The sequence below is a fragment of the Trypanosoma conorhini genome (genome assembly GCF_003719485.1).
Source record: "Trypanosoma conorhini strain 025E chromosome Unknown Tco_14.4_contig_00059, whole genome shotgun sequence".
In the NCBI taxonomy this organism is placed as follows: Eukaryota; Euglenozoa; class Kinetoplastea; order Trypanosomatida; family Trypanosomatidae; genus Trypanosoma; species Trypanosoma conorhini.
In genome coordinates, this window is record NW_021704144.1 from 16,819 (window position 1) to 31,830 (window position 15,012).

The 15,012-nt window shown below is 60.4% G+C and overlaps 9 protein-coding genes across 9 annotated transcripts, besides 15 other annotated features; all 9 read right to left on the minus strand.

Annotated features, from left to right (window-relative positions):
- The first annotated feature begins 14 nt into the window (after positions 1-14).
- Positions 15-45: a microsatellite.
- A 102-nt stretch (positions 46-147) lies between these two features.
- Positions 148-951, minus strand: Tco025E_01701 (uncharacterized protein; the record flags this gene model as incomplete). Its single annotated transcript, XM_029368638.1, has 1 exon — positions 148-951. One exon carries the CDS (start codon positions 949-951, stop codon positions 148-150), a length of 804 nt encoding a protein of 267 aa, XP_029231278.1.
- Positions 952-1,727: 776 nt separating this feature from the next.
- Positions 1,728-2,711, minus strand: Tco025E_01702 (mitochondrial carrier protein; the record flags this gene model as incomplete). The annotated part of the gene is made up of 1 exon (XM_029368639.1): positions 1,728-2,711. The coding sequence occupies one exon, from the start codon at positions 2,709-2,711 to the stop codon at positions 1,728-1,730; it is 984 nt and encodes a 327-aa protein (XP_029231279.1).
- Positions 2,712-2,809: 98 nt separating this feature from the next.
- Positions 2,810-2,839: a microsatellite.
- Positions 2,840-2,964: 125 nt separating this feature from the next.
- Tco025E_01703 (uncharacterized protein) lies at positions 2,965-3,882 on the minus strand (the record flags this gene model as incomplete). Its single annotated transcript, XM_029368640.1, has 1 exon — positions 2,965-3,882. One exon carries the CDS (start codon positions 3,880-3,882, stop codon positions 2,965-2,967), a length of 918 nt encoding a protein of 305 aa, XP_029231280.1.
- A 123-nt stretch (positions 3,883-4,005) lies between these two features.
- Positions 4,006-4,044: a microsatellite.
- A 385-nt stretch (positions 4,045-4,429) lies between these two features.
- Positions 4,430-4,468: a microsatellite.
- On the minus strand, positions 4,469-6,064 carry Tco025E_01704 (uncharacterized protein; the record flags this gene model as incomplete). The annotated part of the gene is made up of 1 exon (XM_029368641.1): positions 4,469-6,064. One exon carries the CDS (start codon positions 6,062-6,064, stop codon positions 4,469-4,471), a length of 1,596 nt encoding a protein of 531 aa, XP_029231281.1.
- Positions 6,065-6,228: 164 nt separating this feature from the next.
- Positions 6,229-6,287: a microsatellite.
- Positions 6,288-6,357: 70 nt separating this feature from the next.
- On the minus strand, positions 6,358-7,095 carry Tco025E_01705 (uncharacterized protein; the record flags this gene model as incomplete). Its single annotated transcript, XM_029368642.1, has 1 exon — positions 6,358-7,095. One exon carries the CDS (start codon positions 7,093-7,095, stop codon positions 6,358-6,360), a length of 738 nt encoding a protein of 245 aa, XP_029231282.1.
- Positions 7,096-7,308: 213 nt separating this feature from the next.
- Tco025E_01706 (uncharacterized protein) lies at positions 7,309-8,151 on the minus strand (the record flags this gene model as incomplete). The annotated part of the gene is made up of 1 exon (XM_029368643.1): positions 7,309-8,151. The coding sequence occupies one exon, from the start codon at positions 8,149-8,151 to the stop codon at positions 7,309-7,311; it is 843 nt and encodes a 280-aa protein (XP_029231283.1).
- A 15-nt stretch (positions 8,152-8,166) lies between these two features.
- Positions 8,167-8,185: a microsatellite.
- A 584-nt stretch (positions 8,186-8,769) lies between these two features.
- Positions 8,770-8,826: a sequence feature (GA-rich).
- A 121-nt stretch (positions 8,827-8,947) lies between these two features.
- Tco025E_01707 (uncharacterized protein) lies at positions 8,948-9,991 on the minus strand (the record flags this gene model as incomplete). Its single annotated transcript, XM_029368644.1, has 1 exon — positions 8,948-9,991. The coding sequence occupies one exon, from the start codon at positions 9,989-9,991 to the stop codon at positions 8,948-8,950; it is 1,044 nt and encodes a 347-aa protein (XP_029231284.1).
- Positions 9,992-10,200: 209 nt separating this feature from the next.
- Positions 10,201-10,238: a microsatellite.
- Positions 10,239-10,408: 170 nt separating this feature from the next.
- Positions 10,409-10,447: a sequence feature (GA-rich).
- A 639-nt stretch (positions 10,448-11,086) lies between these two features.
- Tco025E_01708 (paraflagellar rod component) lies at positions 11,087-12,865 on the minus strand (the record flags this gene model as incomplete). Its single annotated transcript, XM_029368645.1, has 1 exon — positions 11,087-12,865. The coding sequence occupies one exon, from the start codon at positions 12,863-12,865 to the stop codon at positions 11,087-11,089; it is 1,779 nt and encodes a 592-aa protein (XP_029231285.1).
- A 207-nt stretch (positions 12,866-13,072) lies between these two features.
- Positions 13,073-13,105: a microsatellite.
- Positions 13,106-13,262: 157 nt separating this feature from the next.
- Positions 13,263-13,284: a microsatellite.
- A 1-nt stretch (position 13,285) lies between these two features.
- Positions 13,286-13,311: a microsatellite.
- A 90-nt stretch (positions 13,312-13,401) lies between these two features.
- Positions 13,402-13,423: a microsatellite.
- Positions 13,424-13,606: 183 nt separating this feature from the next.
- Positions 13,607-13,644: a sequence feature (GA-rich).
- A 65-nt stretch (positions 13,645-13,709) lies between these two features.
- Positions 13,710-13,731: a microsatellite.
- Positions 13,732-13,735: 4 nt separating this feature from the next.
- On the minus strand, positions 13,736-14,890 carry Tco025E_01709 (uncharacterized protein; the record flags this gene model as incomplete). The annotated part of the gene is made up of 1 exon (XM_029368646.1): positions 13,736-14,890. One exon carries the CDS (start codon positions 14,888-14,890, stop codon positions 13,736-13,738), a length of 1,155 nt encoding a protein of 384 aa, XP_029231286.1.
- Between the last annotated feature and the right edge of the window lie 122 nt (positions 14,891-15,012).

Below are 15,012 nucleotides of genomic sequence, written 5' to 3' on the forward strand. Positions count from 1 at the left end.
AACAACGAGGTAGTAGAGAGAGAGAGAGAGAGAGAGGGAGAGAGAACGTCAAACAGCACGCCATCTTCTCCGTCATTTATTGGTGTTGTTGAGTTTTTTTTTCGTTTAGCATGTCATGTACTTTTCACTTGGTCCATCTGACCGGAGTCAGGACGGTCGCCGGTAGTGTGCGCCATGCCGCTGCAGCTCCACGTGCGACATGGTGAGCCATGGCAGCGGCGGCGCGTTCCGTGCTTCCGCCGTGCGAGAGGTGCAGGCGTACTGGGCCACGGAAGCGTGGCAATGCGGGTGCTTCGGCCCCTTCTTGAAGAGTTGCGAGAGGTAGTGGCACGGCGCACACCGCCCCTCCAAGTCGACGCGAAGCCCGTCGTATGCGTCGGCAGGGACGTTTGCGTTCCGCGCCAACCTCGCCGGGGCCTCGTGCCCCGCCACCTGCGTCTTGTAGCCGCTCCATTTCGTGACGACGTGCATCACCAGCGCAATACCCGCGTGGAAGGCCGAGGCGAGGCCGGCGAGCAGCCGCAAAGGGTCGCACTCGTAGCGTGCGTGTCGCTCGCGGTAACTCGCGGCATACGCCACGCAGAGCGGCGGCGGCCCGTCCCCGCCAATGCCGTGGTACCCAACCGCGAAGGCGCGCTCGTGCACGACCACGGCGGAGGGCGCCATGTCGTCCGCCGCGAACACGCCGACCTGCGCCGCCGCCTCGACGGGAAGCGCCGGTCGCACCTCCACCGCCGTGATCGTCGTCGTTGTTGGGCGACGCATCGCATCCATCGCGGCGACGGCGGCTGAAAGGTGCGGTTGCAGCGACGCACTCAGCGAGGCGTCAATGCGAAGCGCCCGTGCCATGTGACGGTACGCCTCCCAGTACCGACTGGTCACGGTAGCGTGTTCGCCGTGGCAGAGAAGCAGACGCGGCACCTCTGATGCTGGGGCCTGCGACAGGCACATGTCAATGAATCCATACGCATTCGCCACAAGCGGATGCGTTCGCAGAGCCTCGTGCGCGCGCTGGCAACACGCCTCTTACCTGCGCTGCGCCCAAAGACAACTGCACGCGTTCCCGTGAAGCTTAACAACGACCGCCCAATGCTTATGGCGCTGCTTCTCTCTCTCGTCGGCCGTTTCGGGCGTGGAGTGGCTGCCAAGGGCGGAGGCGGAGGCGGACGCAGCGGCGAGCTTCACTCCCTGCTCATACGCCTCGAGGGCTGCCGCGTAGTCGCCCAGTGTGAAGTACTCGTTCCCCCTCACCCGCTGCGCCTCCACTGCTTCATCCGCCTCCCCCCCCCCTTAGATCCTTACCGCCGGCCCGCCTCTCCTCCCCTCCACACACGCACAGGCGCCATGCATGTATCTATTGCTGCGTGTGGGAAGCAGCAGCAGCCAAAATTTAGGCGCAGCAGAAGAGGAATGGGGACAGCTGGAGGGGGAAAACCGAGAAACTACAACCGCAACAACAAACCGTGGGCTGGCCGGCAGTCACGCCGGCGCACGCAACCGCCACTCTCGCAGTGACTTGCGTCGGAAGCAAAAAACAGGGGCGATTGCAAAGTTAAGAACAAACACACTTTCCCAGCGTCGACTCCAATGCAAGCAGTAAGGAAGTGCAATGTGTGGGAGGGCGTTCAAACACGCCACCAGCCAGCAAAGCCTACACTCTCATCTTATGTTGGGTAATTTGCTTTTATGTCTTTTTTTTTTGGTGGGGGGGTAGGTGTTTTTTTTTTTTACAACCGGACGCTTCCGCCCGCACCCGTCGTTGCGCGTGTTTGTTTGTGCAGCAGCAGCTGCTCCGCCTTGCTCTTCGCCAGTTCGTACACCACCATCGCCGCACCGCTCACAGGACCCGCCCTCACGAGCGAGGCCCCCAGTCCACGGTACATGGCGCCCCGCTGCTGCCTAAAGATAGTCACCACCTGCAGGAGGCCAACTTTGCGGGCCTGCACAATGGTCTTGATGGTGTCTAGCGGGTACAGCAGGGCCCACGTGAGCATGGAGGAGGTGCTGCCGGCAAGGAAGGCCAGTTGGCTCCTCGAACGCTCCCCGGAGCCGCCTACGATGGCGGCCACGCGCGGACCCCACTTCGTGTGGGCGGACGCCGCGTTGAAGTCACGCAGCCACCGCTTAATTCCGTCGTAGAAGCCCAAGTAGCTGCCGGCAAATAAGACGTCCTTCACCATATGGTAGCGAAACCCGCGGTAGTATCCAGAAAAGCCCTCGTCGCGGTAGATGTCAAGCGCACAGGTCCAGGCATTCCTCGTCACGTGGTGGGTGAGAAACTGGGTTTGAATCTTTATGACGTGCATCGGGCAACCAATGAAGGTCCCCAAGCCACCTGCAACCGCCCCTGAGAGAAACGGTGACGCCCGCGCCCATGCAACCAGGTGAGGGAATATACTCCCACCGCACGAGGAGGAAGTTCCCGCCGGCGCGGCGTGTTGGACGTCCGACTTCCGAAGCGCGTCCCACACGGCGAACTGTAAACTGCGCTTCGTCGCTGACATCACCAGCGGTGGGGTGACACCGCGGTAGAGACTCTGCACCCCCTCTGCACGTGCCATGTTCCACATGGTGACGAGGAAAGAGCTGCTGGCTCTCGGGCCTAACGCTTGCATGCGGGTCTTGGCGGTGTCGAGCGGGTGCCCCAGTGCCACCGTTGTGAGGCCGTGCGCCGCCCCGGGGAGGAAGGCCAAAAACACGTCGCCATCCATTAAATCCCTGGCTGCTACCTTCACTGGAAGGGAGGCGAGTGCCAACAATGCGTGGCGGCAAACGAGAAGGATAAGTAAAACAGGAAGAAGGACGGAAGCAAAAACAACAACAACAACACCAATCAACACTGACCAAAGTTCACTTATGCCAGGCTACGCACACCGAGAAAGCACATGTACACACAAGCAGGCATACATACGGACAGTAGCGGGGAAATAGAAAGAGAGGGGGGCGCAGATGCAAGGTGAGTCCTTATAGTGTGACGGTGAACGACCTCACATCCCACTCATTGTGTTCTACTTTACATCCAGGGCAGACAATAGGCAGCACCGAGCCGTCCTTATCACGGGCAAGCGGGACGAGCTCGCCGTAGGGGTCAATGCGCAGGAGCTGTCTGTTGCATTTTCTACAATAATACGCCATGCGACGTCCGCGCGGTTTTGGATCCGGTTGCATGGGCATATGCCCCGCAGCATCTTGTTGCAGCTTACGCCCGATCTCCTGCAAAATGGGGGGAATTTCGGGACTGCTTCCCGCGACGCCTGTTGCTCTTGTGGTGTGGACGGGGGTTACGTCCCGCATCTCCGCCCCTGCGTTGCCTGTCGTGCGGGCGTAATTATTCGAGAGTTTGGAGCGAATGTTTGCGTGATCGCCGTACTCGTCAAACGGCACCGCCTGTTCCCAGCTGGTGTGCTCTAGCAGGCATCGTGGGCAGGTCATCGGCAGCACCTCACCGAAGGAGGACACGGAGAGTGGCAGCGGCCTGCCCTCCTGGTCCATGGCAAGGACGTGGTAGCCGCACATGCCGCACTTCCACGAGATTTTCGTGCGCTTGCGCGGGACGCCGTACAGCACGTTTTCATCCTTCGCATATCGTTTTTGGGACGCGGCAGCGAGATCCTCCCTTGCCTCCCCCTCCCTCCCTGCCTCCGCATCCGCATCCGCGTTCGAATCCGCATCCACACCTTCCTCCGTCATGGGCAACTTTTGCGCCGTGGCTTGCGTGGTGGCCTCAGGCGCTTCTGCGGAGGTCCCATCGCCTTTCCGGAACGACAATATCGACTTCTCCGCGCCGTCGCACTCCACGACACTCATGGTGTTCGTTTTGGACTGCGTCTCGGCGCCACTTGTTTTCTGCGACGCTGATCCGTCTGCCGTGACTGCGCTCATTTGTAGCTAGCGGTGAAGGGGGAGGCAGATATGCACCTATTCCACCTATGTATTTATATATGTTTGTCTGTCTGTGTGTGTCTAGCGCCCTCGTGCGTCTCACCGGCACAGATGTGTCGTTGTTCTTCACTCACTCACTCTCTCTCTCTCTCACACACACACAGCCTTTGCGTTTCCCTGCTTCTCTTCTTCGCCTTGTTTTGATCCTCAGAGGTTGGGAAGGAGCAAGAAGGGAGGCCGCGGGAAAGCAGCAGGTGCAATGCAAAAGGAAAGGCATCTGTTTGCGGCAGCGGTGGCGTGGGCAACAGATGGGCCAAAAGGTAAAGAACAGACAAGCGGCACGACCGTGTTGTGCGCCCAGTTGGTGCTTCCTTCCTGGCCGCAGAGCCACAGGCCGTGGGCCCCGGGCCGTAGCGCGTCGTGACTTTACATTTAGGGTGCCACGCAAGCAAAACTGGTGCCGTGAGACTCGCAGGGTGCACCCATGCACCCCGCGTCCAGCGAGGATGAATGCGGATATATTATAGACATCTGCGAGAACCCGCCCCAAACACACAGACACACACGTGCAAGCGCACACACTCACCTACGCAGGTGTGCGTCGGGCGTCGTTTGGAGTCGCGGTGCGCCTACGCCCCTCCGCCCGCAGGGGGACCATTTGTTTGAGCGGCTCAACGTCCATAATGCAGATATCCTCCACCTTTTCCTTTTGGCAGACCCCGCCGGTGATGAAAACGCGCCTGCCGGCGGCCGCCAGGGAGTGGTGGCAGCGGCTTGGAAACGGTACCGCGTCCGCCTCCGGGGGCGCCAGCTTCACCCAGGCAATATATACATTGGCCTCATTCCTTTCCAGCAGACGCAGGATCCAGGCGTCGGACAAGACGCTCCCATCCACGCCAATACCGCCGTGAAGAAGGAGCTCCGTGGGACTTAACACGCAGGCCGCATGCCCGTACCTCGGCGGTGGGCCCAGCGAACCCACAGGTAGGGCTGTTGCCGCCCAGCGTTTCTTTTCCAGATCGTACACGGCGACATCATTGCAAAAGTCTAGACCCAATTTCTCGATTGGCTGCGGCGCCTTTTGGATAGACTTCCTGCCCTTTGCGGGGGTCCCTGCTGGGGCCGAAGCCAGTCGCCGTCCCCCGTGAATCACGATGTAGCGGTTCAGTAGCACTCCGGCAACGTGGGAGGAGCGGGGCAGCGGGAGGCTGTTGGGTGCCTCCTCCCCCGTCCGCTCGCCCCACTTGCGGCTGGTGAGGTCGAGCGTTCGCATGATGGACGAGGCGCCCGTGGCACCGCCGGTGTTGCCACCGAAGACATACACGCAATCGTTCACCGCGCTACCAGTCAAACACGTCGAGGGCAGGGAAACCGCGGGCATTCCCCCACGAATCTGCAGGGGCGTCCCCCTATCCATGTCCACGCCCACAGTGTGAATACTGCGGCAGTTTCCCTTCCAGCCACCCACAAATAGAATCACAGGGTGCTCGCGTACCTCGGGAGCGTCAGATAGCGCCGCTCCGTCCGTACCGTCCGCGTCGGACGCGGCTTCACCAACTGCCTTCACGGCCTCACTTGGCGTTAGTATACTATCAATTGGGCCGGTTGTTGCGGCGACGACACGATCCTCCTTTCGTGTCGGCTCCCAGTGCACCACTGTTGCCGCCAGTGTAGGCCACGAGAACCCGTCCGGCACCTGCAAGGGGTAGAGCGGGACGGCAGACGCGCAGGCCGCCGCACCCACAATCACACTCGTGGAGTTCCTGCGCTCCTCTCCCTCCTCCCCCTTCTCCGCATCGTTCTGCCGCTTCTGTACGAGGATGGGCGATCTCGGCACCGCCACTACTTGCGGGGTTTGCGGCCGCGAACTCGCGCTGCTGCCGCCGCCGCCGCCGCCGCCGCCGCCCCACACGCGCGTGCCTGCGTCCCACCATTCCGCGAAGGGCATTGAGTCCAGTTTCGTCTCGTACGGCGAGGCCTTTATCGCCTGCGGCAGCGCCTTCGCGTCGCAGCCGCCCACAACGTACAGCAGCCCACTCCTGGGGTGCACGTAGGAGAGGTGGCCCATTCGATGCCACACGGGTGTGTTGGCGGAGTCGCAGTACTCGACGCACGCCCTTAAAATTCCCGGCGGCGTGTTGTCCTCCACGGAGTCCTTTGCTTTGCCCTTCTTCGCCGGCATCCTCCCCTCGCTCTCTCCCCACCCCTGCGGCGGTACACTAGACAGAAACCGAAAAAGGAAGAGAAGACGCAGCGAGACAAACTCCACCCCGCCGCGGCGACGCGGTGCGCAGGCACGCATGCGCACGAGCGCAACTTCTCCACGGAGCCCTCCCGCGCAGCCTCCACACACACACACACACACACACACAAACACACACGCACGCACACGCACACACACACACGTCCCATTCCTTGTTGTTGCTCGTGGCTGGCTGGGTTGCGTGTAGAAATGCAAATTGGGAGGGCGCGGCATCACACGTCGGGGCTCACCCCCTGCCCCGTGCGATCCATCGCATCCATCCGTTCAACGACCTCCGACGGCAAAAAGCGATCCGCATTGCGCGCCAGGCGGTTGATCCAGCGCGGCATCAGCGGCGGCAGGGGCACCGTCTGCCCACTCGGCAGCGTGACTTCCTCCCGTCGGCCATCGTCGTACACCTCCAGCCCGCGTTGCGCCTGCTGCGCTGCTCGCACCTCGGGGGGCAACAGTCGACCAGCGAACGCCTCGGAGAAGTGGTTGCAGTTGTTCCTCACCAGGTGGTACGCGCGGCCGGACCACTGGCGGCCGTTCTCCTTAAACTCCTTCGCCAGGGCAAGCACCTGCTCCCGCGTGAGCCGCGTCTCGCCAAGAACGAGCTGCTCGCGGAAGATGTGCGGGGGCGTGAGCTTGGGGGTCACCTGAAACACCCCCGTGCCCTCTGGGCACCGGCCAAAGGCAAACTCCATGCCGTACACCTCCACTCCGGTGTGGTGGACGCCGAGCCCGGCGTGGTACAGCACATCGTTCACCTCCGTGATGTCGTAGAGGTTGAGGAACACCGTGTTCTTGGCGAACTCCCGCGCAGCAGCGCGCTGCTGCGCGGTGGTGGTGGAAGCGCCGGCAACCTCCTCTCCGCCCTCCAGCGGTCCCAGCAGGCGTTCCACGGCGGAGCGGAGACCGCTGGTAATCGGCATTTCTCCCAGCGCACCGAACAGGTCTCGCAGTGACATTTGGGCGTAAAGCAGGGGAAGCTACGGAGAGGCACCCCCACTCCCAGTAACACCCGCAAGAGGCCTTTTGCTGGAAGAGCACGCAGAGAGAGAAAAAACAAAAAAGTGTGTCGGGCAAGGATAAGCCAAACATTGCCAAAACACACACACACAAAAAAAAACGGGCATGCAAAACCGCATCAAAAACGTGCACACAGTGGGGAAGCAAACGCATCACTCCACCACTTCGTAGACGGCCTCCGAAGAGGACTTCCGTCGCCGCTTTGCGGGAGGATGAGAAGAACAACTGCGGCTGCGACCACCGTCGTCGTCGGAAAGTATCACAATGGCAGGCTGCTGCAGCGAGTGGGCGTCGTCTCCGCTGTCAACAAGAATAACATCCGCAGCGACACCTGCCTCGAGTTGGGTGTCGTGACGGCCGCCAGGCTGCCCCCTCGCGGGGTGCGTCCTGCTGGCTCCCTCCCAGTCTGCGCGACTGCGAGCCGGGGGAGCGGCGTACTGCTCCCGGAACAGCCGGGCCTGATCAATGGCTGTGAAGTACGTCGCCTCCAGCTCTCCCAACGAGGCGGCGGCGGCCGCCGGCAGCAGCGCCAACACCTCGCCCTTTGCAGTTGCGTCCTGCGCGACAACCCGCGTGACACCAGCCCCGTCCACGCGGTACGACAAACTTCGCACCTCCGACCACGCCGCGCTGGAGAGAGACGCCCGCCGCACCTGCGCGTTTGCCGCGCGGCAGTCAGCCGCCACCTGCGTAAACAAAACGTCCAGCGCCACCTTCCGCAGTAACGATTCATCCGGCGGAACAGGCGACGCATGCGCCTCCGTCGCCGCGGGGTTGGCTGGGTCTCCCTCCGTCAGCGTCATCGCCATCTCCAGCGGGACGGCGGAGATACGAAGCAGGTGCGCCACATACCGCACGTGTATGGGTACGCCGCAGATCCAGAGCAGGAGGAAGAGGTGCCGGCGAACGTCGGGCAGCAGCCACCCCGCCACCTTCAGCGCAAAGCAAGTGGCTTTGGGGTCAGTTGGCAACCGCCGCTGCCCAGCTTGCTCCATTGCGGCAACCCAGAGTATATATATATATATATATCCCGGGGCAGCAGCTCCCAAGAGGGAAACAAAAAAGTGTCCTCCACTACACCCCGACCCCCTAGTGGTCCCGCCGCCCCTGAGACCCTTTTGCAAGGAGAGGAGAGAAAATGGAGGAAGCTGCGGTGCAGGAGGCAGTCGTCATTGAAGCAGCAATTCACCGCAGGCACAGGCATCGTAGCGGGCCGCGCGTGGACGGTGTGCTTTTTTGGAAAGAACCCAGTAGGAGCGAGGACCGCCAAAATCAACGCAGTCCCATCACCGCACACAGCTGAAGGCATCCAACGCACGTCCAGGCGCCCCTGCAGCCGAAACGCATTAGGCGCCCTACACTCACACTGTTGACAGTGCCTTGAACCGCATGCTTCGCTCTACACTTTTTTCTCTGTCTCCTTGAGGCATCGCAGCAGAGAAGAAGGAGGGGGAGGAGAAGGCCATGTGTACGCCCCTGCCAACCCACCAGCTGGGAGACAACACCACACAGCACGGCTGTGGGTTCGACAAACGAACTCCAAAACAGACAAAACACACGCACATACGCCCAAGAACGGGGGTAGCTCCCTTAACAAGGGGTGGGGGGAAGATAAAAAAAAGATAAAAAGAGAAAAACAAAATGGCAACGACAACAAAAACAAAAAAAAACAGGTTCAGCTGGTCTGAATCTAAGTGTTCCATACATATTTCGCATGCGAGCAGGCGTATATACATGCATCCAAGGGTTTCTGTAGAAAACCCCATGACAAACGAGGTCACCCAAGTGAGCTCAGAAAATCCCACTACGAACGAGGGCGGCAACGAGGTTTTGGTGATGCTCTAGTGAACTCTCTGCCTCCGCCTCGGCGCCGGAGGCGGAAGGCTTAAGCGGAATCCGTGCATCGGTGGTGAACGGGGGGCCGTACAACCCGCAATGTACCCCGCGGACGGTCGCCTCCACGGCCACGGTGTAGCCACGCCCGTCCTTGCGACCGCCGTCCTCCCGAGGGGCGGCGATTGTGCGGGGAGCGCCCCCCGCCGCCAGCAGGCTTGAGGGGCAGGAGGCGTGGGCCGCGTCGCGATACACGTGTTCCAGCACAACCAGCTCCACCCTCTCGCGGCCCACGCTGCGGCTCCAAAACGTGTAGTCCCGCACGTTAAATATGTTTATTGCCGTGACGCCGTGGTCAAGGTCCAAGTAGCGGAAGGAGGGGCGAAGCACGCCCCACGCAGACTGGGCCTTGCGCACCATCCACCCCCAGTGGCCCTCGCCCGCCCCAGCCACGGAGCGTCTACTGAGCAAAATGGCTTCTGCCGCGTTGCTGTGACGAAGTGCCACACGCACGCCGAGCTTCACTAGAAGGAGTGGCGAAAGCAATGAGTAGAGCGGCACCTTCACCGCATCGTGCTCCGCGTGCAGTACTTCAGGGCTAGGTCGCTCAAGATGACTCCCCACTGCCACCTGGCGGCTCGTTCCGCCGGACCCCCTCACTGCGGACGCCGAGAAGGCATTTACATCTTTTCTAAACAAATACAACTTTGTGGTGAGTGGCGTGGGCGGGTGGTAAATGTCGTCCAGCGGATCGCGATGGTGCGCCACGGGGACGCAGCCATTCTTCCATATTTGAAAATCGTCCTCGTCGTCAATGATGATGTGGCACGTGCCATTCGGGAGGCCGATCGTTTTTGGGTTGCATGGAAGCTGGTACTTGAAGATTGGGTTGTAGTCGTCTCCGAACGCCTCTGTAACCTCCGCCACAAGCCCGCTGTAGCTCTCCGCCGTGGCCCAGAGACCCTCGCCGGGCAGCCGCCCGAGCAGCAGGAGGTACTTCATGCCGCGCCGCACTGCCCCCCCGCGCGCGCCGCACCGTTTTTTTCTTTCTTTTAGTTAAAAAGCCCTGCGCAGCGGTTCACGCACGCACATGCATCGTTGTTGCGCATGTTTGCGTGCGAGGAAACGAGGAAAGGGGGAGGGAGGACGGCATGCGTGGCATGACACACGTGAGCAGAAGCAGGCAAGCAAAAAAAAAAAACAGCAACAGCCGCAGCCGCCGCACCGACACGCACACGCACGCACGCACAGGGGGAGAAATTCCTTTGCTCTTGTAATACATCAAACACGTATCATGTGGCGAAGGTCGTTGTAGTCGCGCGCACCACTTGAAGAGCCGCCACTGCTGTGGGCACAGACAAACAAACACACACGCACACAATAAAAGCGACAGTAATCGCGCGTAAATAAATCAACGACAAAAAAAAAGGAAAGAAAGAGAGAAAGTTAAAAAAAAAACGGGTTTAGAAAAAAAGGAAATAATATGACATGGCAGTGAGAACAACAGCGAAAGAAAAAAAAAAGGTAGGGTGGGTGGGTGGGTGGAAGGAAAAGTTGTGGATAGGCTGAGAGGCCATTGCGTGCGTCAGTGTGCGGCCGCGCGTCCTCGCTGCAACCGGCCCCCAATAAAGGCAACTGAGGACACACACAGAGGAAGACAGGAGAGAAACAAAAACAAAAATCTGTCACTGAAAGAGACGCACCGCGCCTGCCTTCCATTCTCCCTCCTCCATTCCACGACGCTCGCCCGCACTCCGGCATCTCCCCTTTTCTTCCCTCCCTCCCCCCTTCTCTGCTACATTTCAGTGGAGCCCACCTACAATTTCCACGGAAAAACTTCTTGGTGCGACGTTGTAGTTTACATACATCCCGCAGCTTTTTGATTGCTCATTTGGCTGCTTTGCCTGCGGGCACACATCACCCACGCCCCACTCCAAGAAGCTCGCGCGCGCTCTCTCTCTCCCGCACGCACACACGCGTATAATGCGGGAGTGGGACATTTTAGCCTACGGACTCGGAAACAAATGCTCCCTCCCAGCGACTCACGTTCTCGGCGTTTCGAAACGTGCTCCAGACGTGCGCTCACACTGCCCCTGCTCAGTACTCCGGTGCGGCGGGCGCGTTGCGCAGCGCGGATTCGGTGGCCGCCTCGTCTTCCTCGACGGCCTGCCGCATGCGGTTCAGCACATTCTTCTTCTCCAGCACCTTCCGCTCCTCGTCCTCGACGTAGCGCATGGAGCGGTTGACGAAGCGGCCGCGCTCCTCCACCGACTTGATGCCGTACTCCTGCAGTGGGTGCACGAAGGGGGTCCCGGCGCGCTCGTACTTCGCCAGCACACCCTCCTCAACGCTTTGAAACAGCTGCTCTCCGGCGTCCTGCGTCGCATTGAGGGCGTTGATCACGCCGGAAACCCCCTTCATCTGCTCGATGAGGTTCTCCAGCTCCACGCGGTAGTTGCTCATGTTTGGGTCGAGGCTCTCCATTGCGGAGTTGCGGTTGTGCTCCACGAGGCGGGCCTGCCGCTCCAGGGTGTCGAGGCGGTGCATCTTCTTCACCGTCAGCTCACCGCAGCACGAGACGAACGCCCCGTACGCGGCCATAAAGACCTCGGCCTCGGTGTCGTTGAGTTTGTTGAGCGTCTCGCGTAGGCTCTGCCGCGGCATGCGGGCGACCATGTCTTCCACGTACGACTGCAGCTCCGGGATGACTGGGTCGATGCGGTCAAAGTAGTCGAGGCAACGAAGCAGGCGATGTTTCTGCTGCTCCTCCATGTTAACAAACTCATTGTACGCAGTCAGGCGCTCCTCCTCCGCCCGCTTGGCCCGCACCTGAGCCTCGGCCATCTCCTTCTGCTTCACCATAAGTTCCTGCAACTCCCGCGCCTTTTGACGCAGCTCCTCCACCAATTTTTGCTTCTGTTGCACGATTTGTCCAAGTTGCGCGTCCAGCTCCTTCTCCGTCGCGTTGTAGGCCTCCGTGCATCTCTGGTGGTTGCCGTCCTCCTCCATCCGCTTCTGATCACAGTTGCGAAGGTCGTCGCGGAGGGCCTGGCGTCGTTCTTGAAGGGCATCCTTAAAGCGTCCAATTCCCTCCTCTGCGTCGCGCTGCAGGGCGTCGAGTTCGGCAGCGAAGCTGTTCTCCTGGGCGGACATGTCACCCCCAATAATCTGCTGCATCAGCTTCGCACACGCGTCCACCACCTCGTAGCGTGCGGCAATCAACTGCCGGTGGGCGCGCTCCACCTCCACCACGTCACCCTTGGCCAGGGCGCGCTCATAAACACTGATGGCCTCGTCAAGCTTTTCCTGCGTCTTTTGCCGTCCCTTGTCGAGCTCCGACAGCTCCTCGCGCAGCTCCGCCATGAGGTCAACGTGCTGGACCTCGTACAGTGCCCCGCATATATCGGCAAGGTCACGCGTCATGTCGGGAGGCTGGTGCGGCTTCAGCGCGGAGAGGTTCTCCCGCATCAGCAGGAAGCGACCACGTGGGAGCTCCGCCTTGGCCTCCTGCAGGGTGAGCAAAACGCTTCGAACCCCCGCAACATCGAGCGGCGGGCGCGAGATGATGTCGGCCAGCTCCTCCACGGTCACCTCCTGTTGGCAGTGCTGCATGAGCTTCTCCTCTGTCCAGCCGCATGGGGCCTCGTGCTTGTAGCGCTCCTTCATCTCTGCCGAGGCCGCGAGGAGGTCGGAGCCACGGGCGGAGAGCGCGACCAGGCGTCCTTGCGTGTACGCCACGTAGTTCTCCGCGGTGGCGATGGCGTTCTCGACGAGTTCGTACAGTGCGGCCACGGAGCGATGGTTTTCCGCCTCCTGCAGACCCCGTCGCGGGTACTGCGGGGGTACAAGGGCGCAGCTATCCATGCAGTCCGCCATTGCCGTAACTTCTTGCTGCCGCTTGCTTTCCTTTGCCTGTCGCGGTGTCGCGTGGGATACAACTCAGACGCTCTCTTACGTCGGCCGAACGCCAGAAGATAACAAGAGAATAGAATAGAAAGCCGCCGAAGAGGTTGTCGGGTTTTACGTCACACCCCTTCTTTTCCCCTGTTGCTGTTGCTTATCCTTTAAGTGACTTATACCTCTTTGTTGCTTTTGTTGTTGTTGTTGTTGTTGTTGCCTTTCTTCGCCCTCTTCGCTGCTTTTTCACGTGCCTTCTGCGTGCTGCGATCTTCTCGTGCCACGCGCAGGGCAGCCGAGCGGCAGGCAAGGGAGCGGAGGAGGAAGAAGAAGGCGCATCGGATGCACGCCGGCAACGAGGCAGCAGACGCGACACAGAGAGAGAGAGAGAGAGCGAGGCACACACACACACACACACACACACATGCACACAGGTGAGGCACCCAAGGACAAATTAGGGAAGCTGCAACTCAGCCACGCAGACGAGCACGCCGGGGTGGGTAGTAGCAGTGAGGTATATATATATATATATATTATGGGTAGAGGCGGGTACATGCCGCCACATCTGCCGCCTCACGGTTTCAGCCGCATCCTCTCTCTCTCTGTCTTTCCCTCACATGCACGTTTGACGAGGGGCACAGCAATGCGGCGGTGGCTTGCCTAGCTCTCTCTCTATGTATATATATATACTCCGTGTCGACTGCACGCAGGATCAGAAGCAATAAAAGAAAAGAAAAAAAACGAAGAAAAAAAAACAACAACAACGGCGAAGATGCGGCGCTGCATTTGAGGCGGGCGGAAGCAGGAGAAAAGAAAAATGCGGGGTGATGGTGGTGGTGGTGGTGACGTTCACTGCGTCTTCTTGATTCGTTGGTCCTCCTCCGATTGGGTGTTGAGCACCAGCCGATCGTCGACGTCCTCCCGCTGATGGCAGCAGTGCCACCCCACCGCCAACAGGCCGCCCACAACCACCCCGCAGGCGAAAACGATGCCGGCGATGACCGGCGAGCTTAGCGGCTGGTCGTACTTGTACGTCTCCTCCACGGGCGGGAGCTGCTCGAACGTCATCCAGAGACGCGCGTGGCGGCCTCCGAAGGGGAGGGCGGAGCCGCAAAAGCCAATCTCCATGTACATCATGTTGCTGGTGACGTAAGCACTACTCAGCAGACTCAAATTTCTCTCAATGTGCTGCAGGGTGAAGTTGCGCTCCCCACTGAAGAATGTGTTTATGGCACCGCCTCCCGACAACCTCTGAAGCACCTGCGCGTCGTGCAGCAGCGCCATATCACTAAACGGGTACACGACGTGCTCAAAGTAGCCGTCCCGCTGCAGCGGGTGGCCCTCGACGACGCCAAAGGCATGCATGTTTAGCGGATCGGGCTTAACAACAAATTCAAACAGTCTGGCAGACCGCGCCAGTGAGTCGGGGAAGCCAAACACGCCTCGCCGCACCGTGATGTAGATCTCATCGTACTGTAGGTTCCCAAAGAGAAGCAAGTTGCCAGCCGAAGCCTGGAAGCTTGCTAGCTCGTCGTTCTCCATCCACCGGAAGCTCACATTAAGGTCAAGGGAAAGCGTCGCGTCCCGCTGGACGTGGAGGCAGAAGTCACTCGGGTTGCGGCTGCTGCGGAGGCCAAGCGCCTCGCCGTCGGGGTCCCGGCACATAAACTTCTCCTCCAAACGAGTTGAGACGAGCAGTAGACGTGGAAGGCACACCCAGTCTTCTCCGAGACGCCTTTTCACCCAAACTGTGCCGACTGGGCAGAGGCAAACCTCCTCCACCGCACGGTTGTAGATGCAGTTCTCCCGTTGTGAGTCCGTCATCGCGTTGTACGCCACCGCCGTTGTTAGCGCGCCCCCACATGAGAAGGTGGTGTTGAAGGGCACCGCCAGGTAGCCGGACCAGCAGGTGCGGGGCGCCAGCTTTCTTTTTGGGGGCGGCACGTAGTGCATTGCCACGGGGTGTGCGTCGAAGAATTCGACCTCTGGCACCTGCTGAATCATCGCGCTGCGCGGGGCCCGAATCTCCCTCGCCACGACGCCCTCCTTCTCAGCGCGCAAGCGGTGGGTCAGCTTGTCGAGCACGGCCTGCGTCCCCACAGAGCCCAAAAAGCGTCTCCACAAAA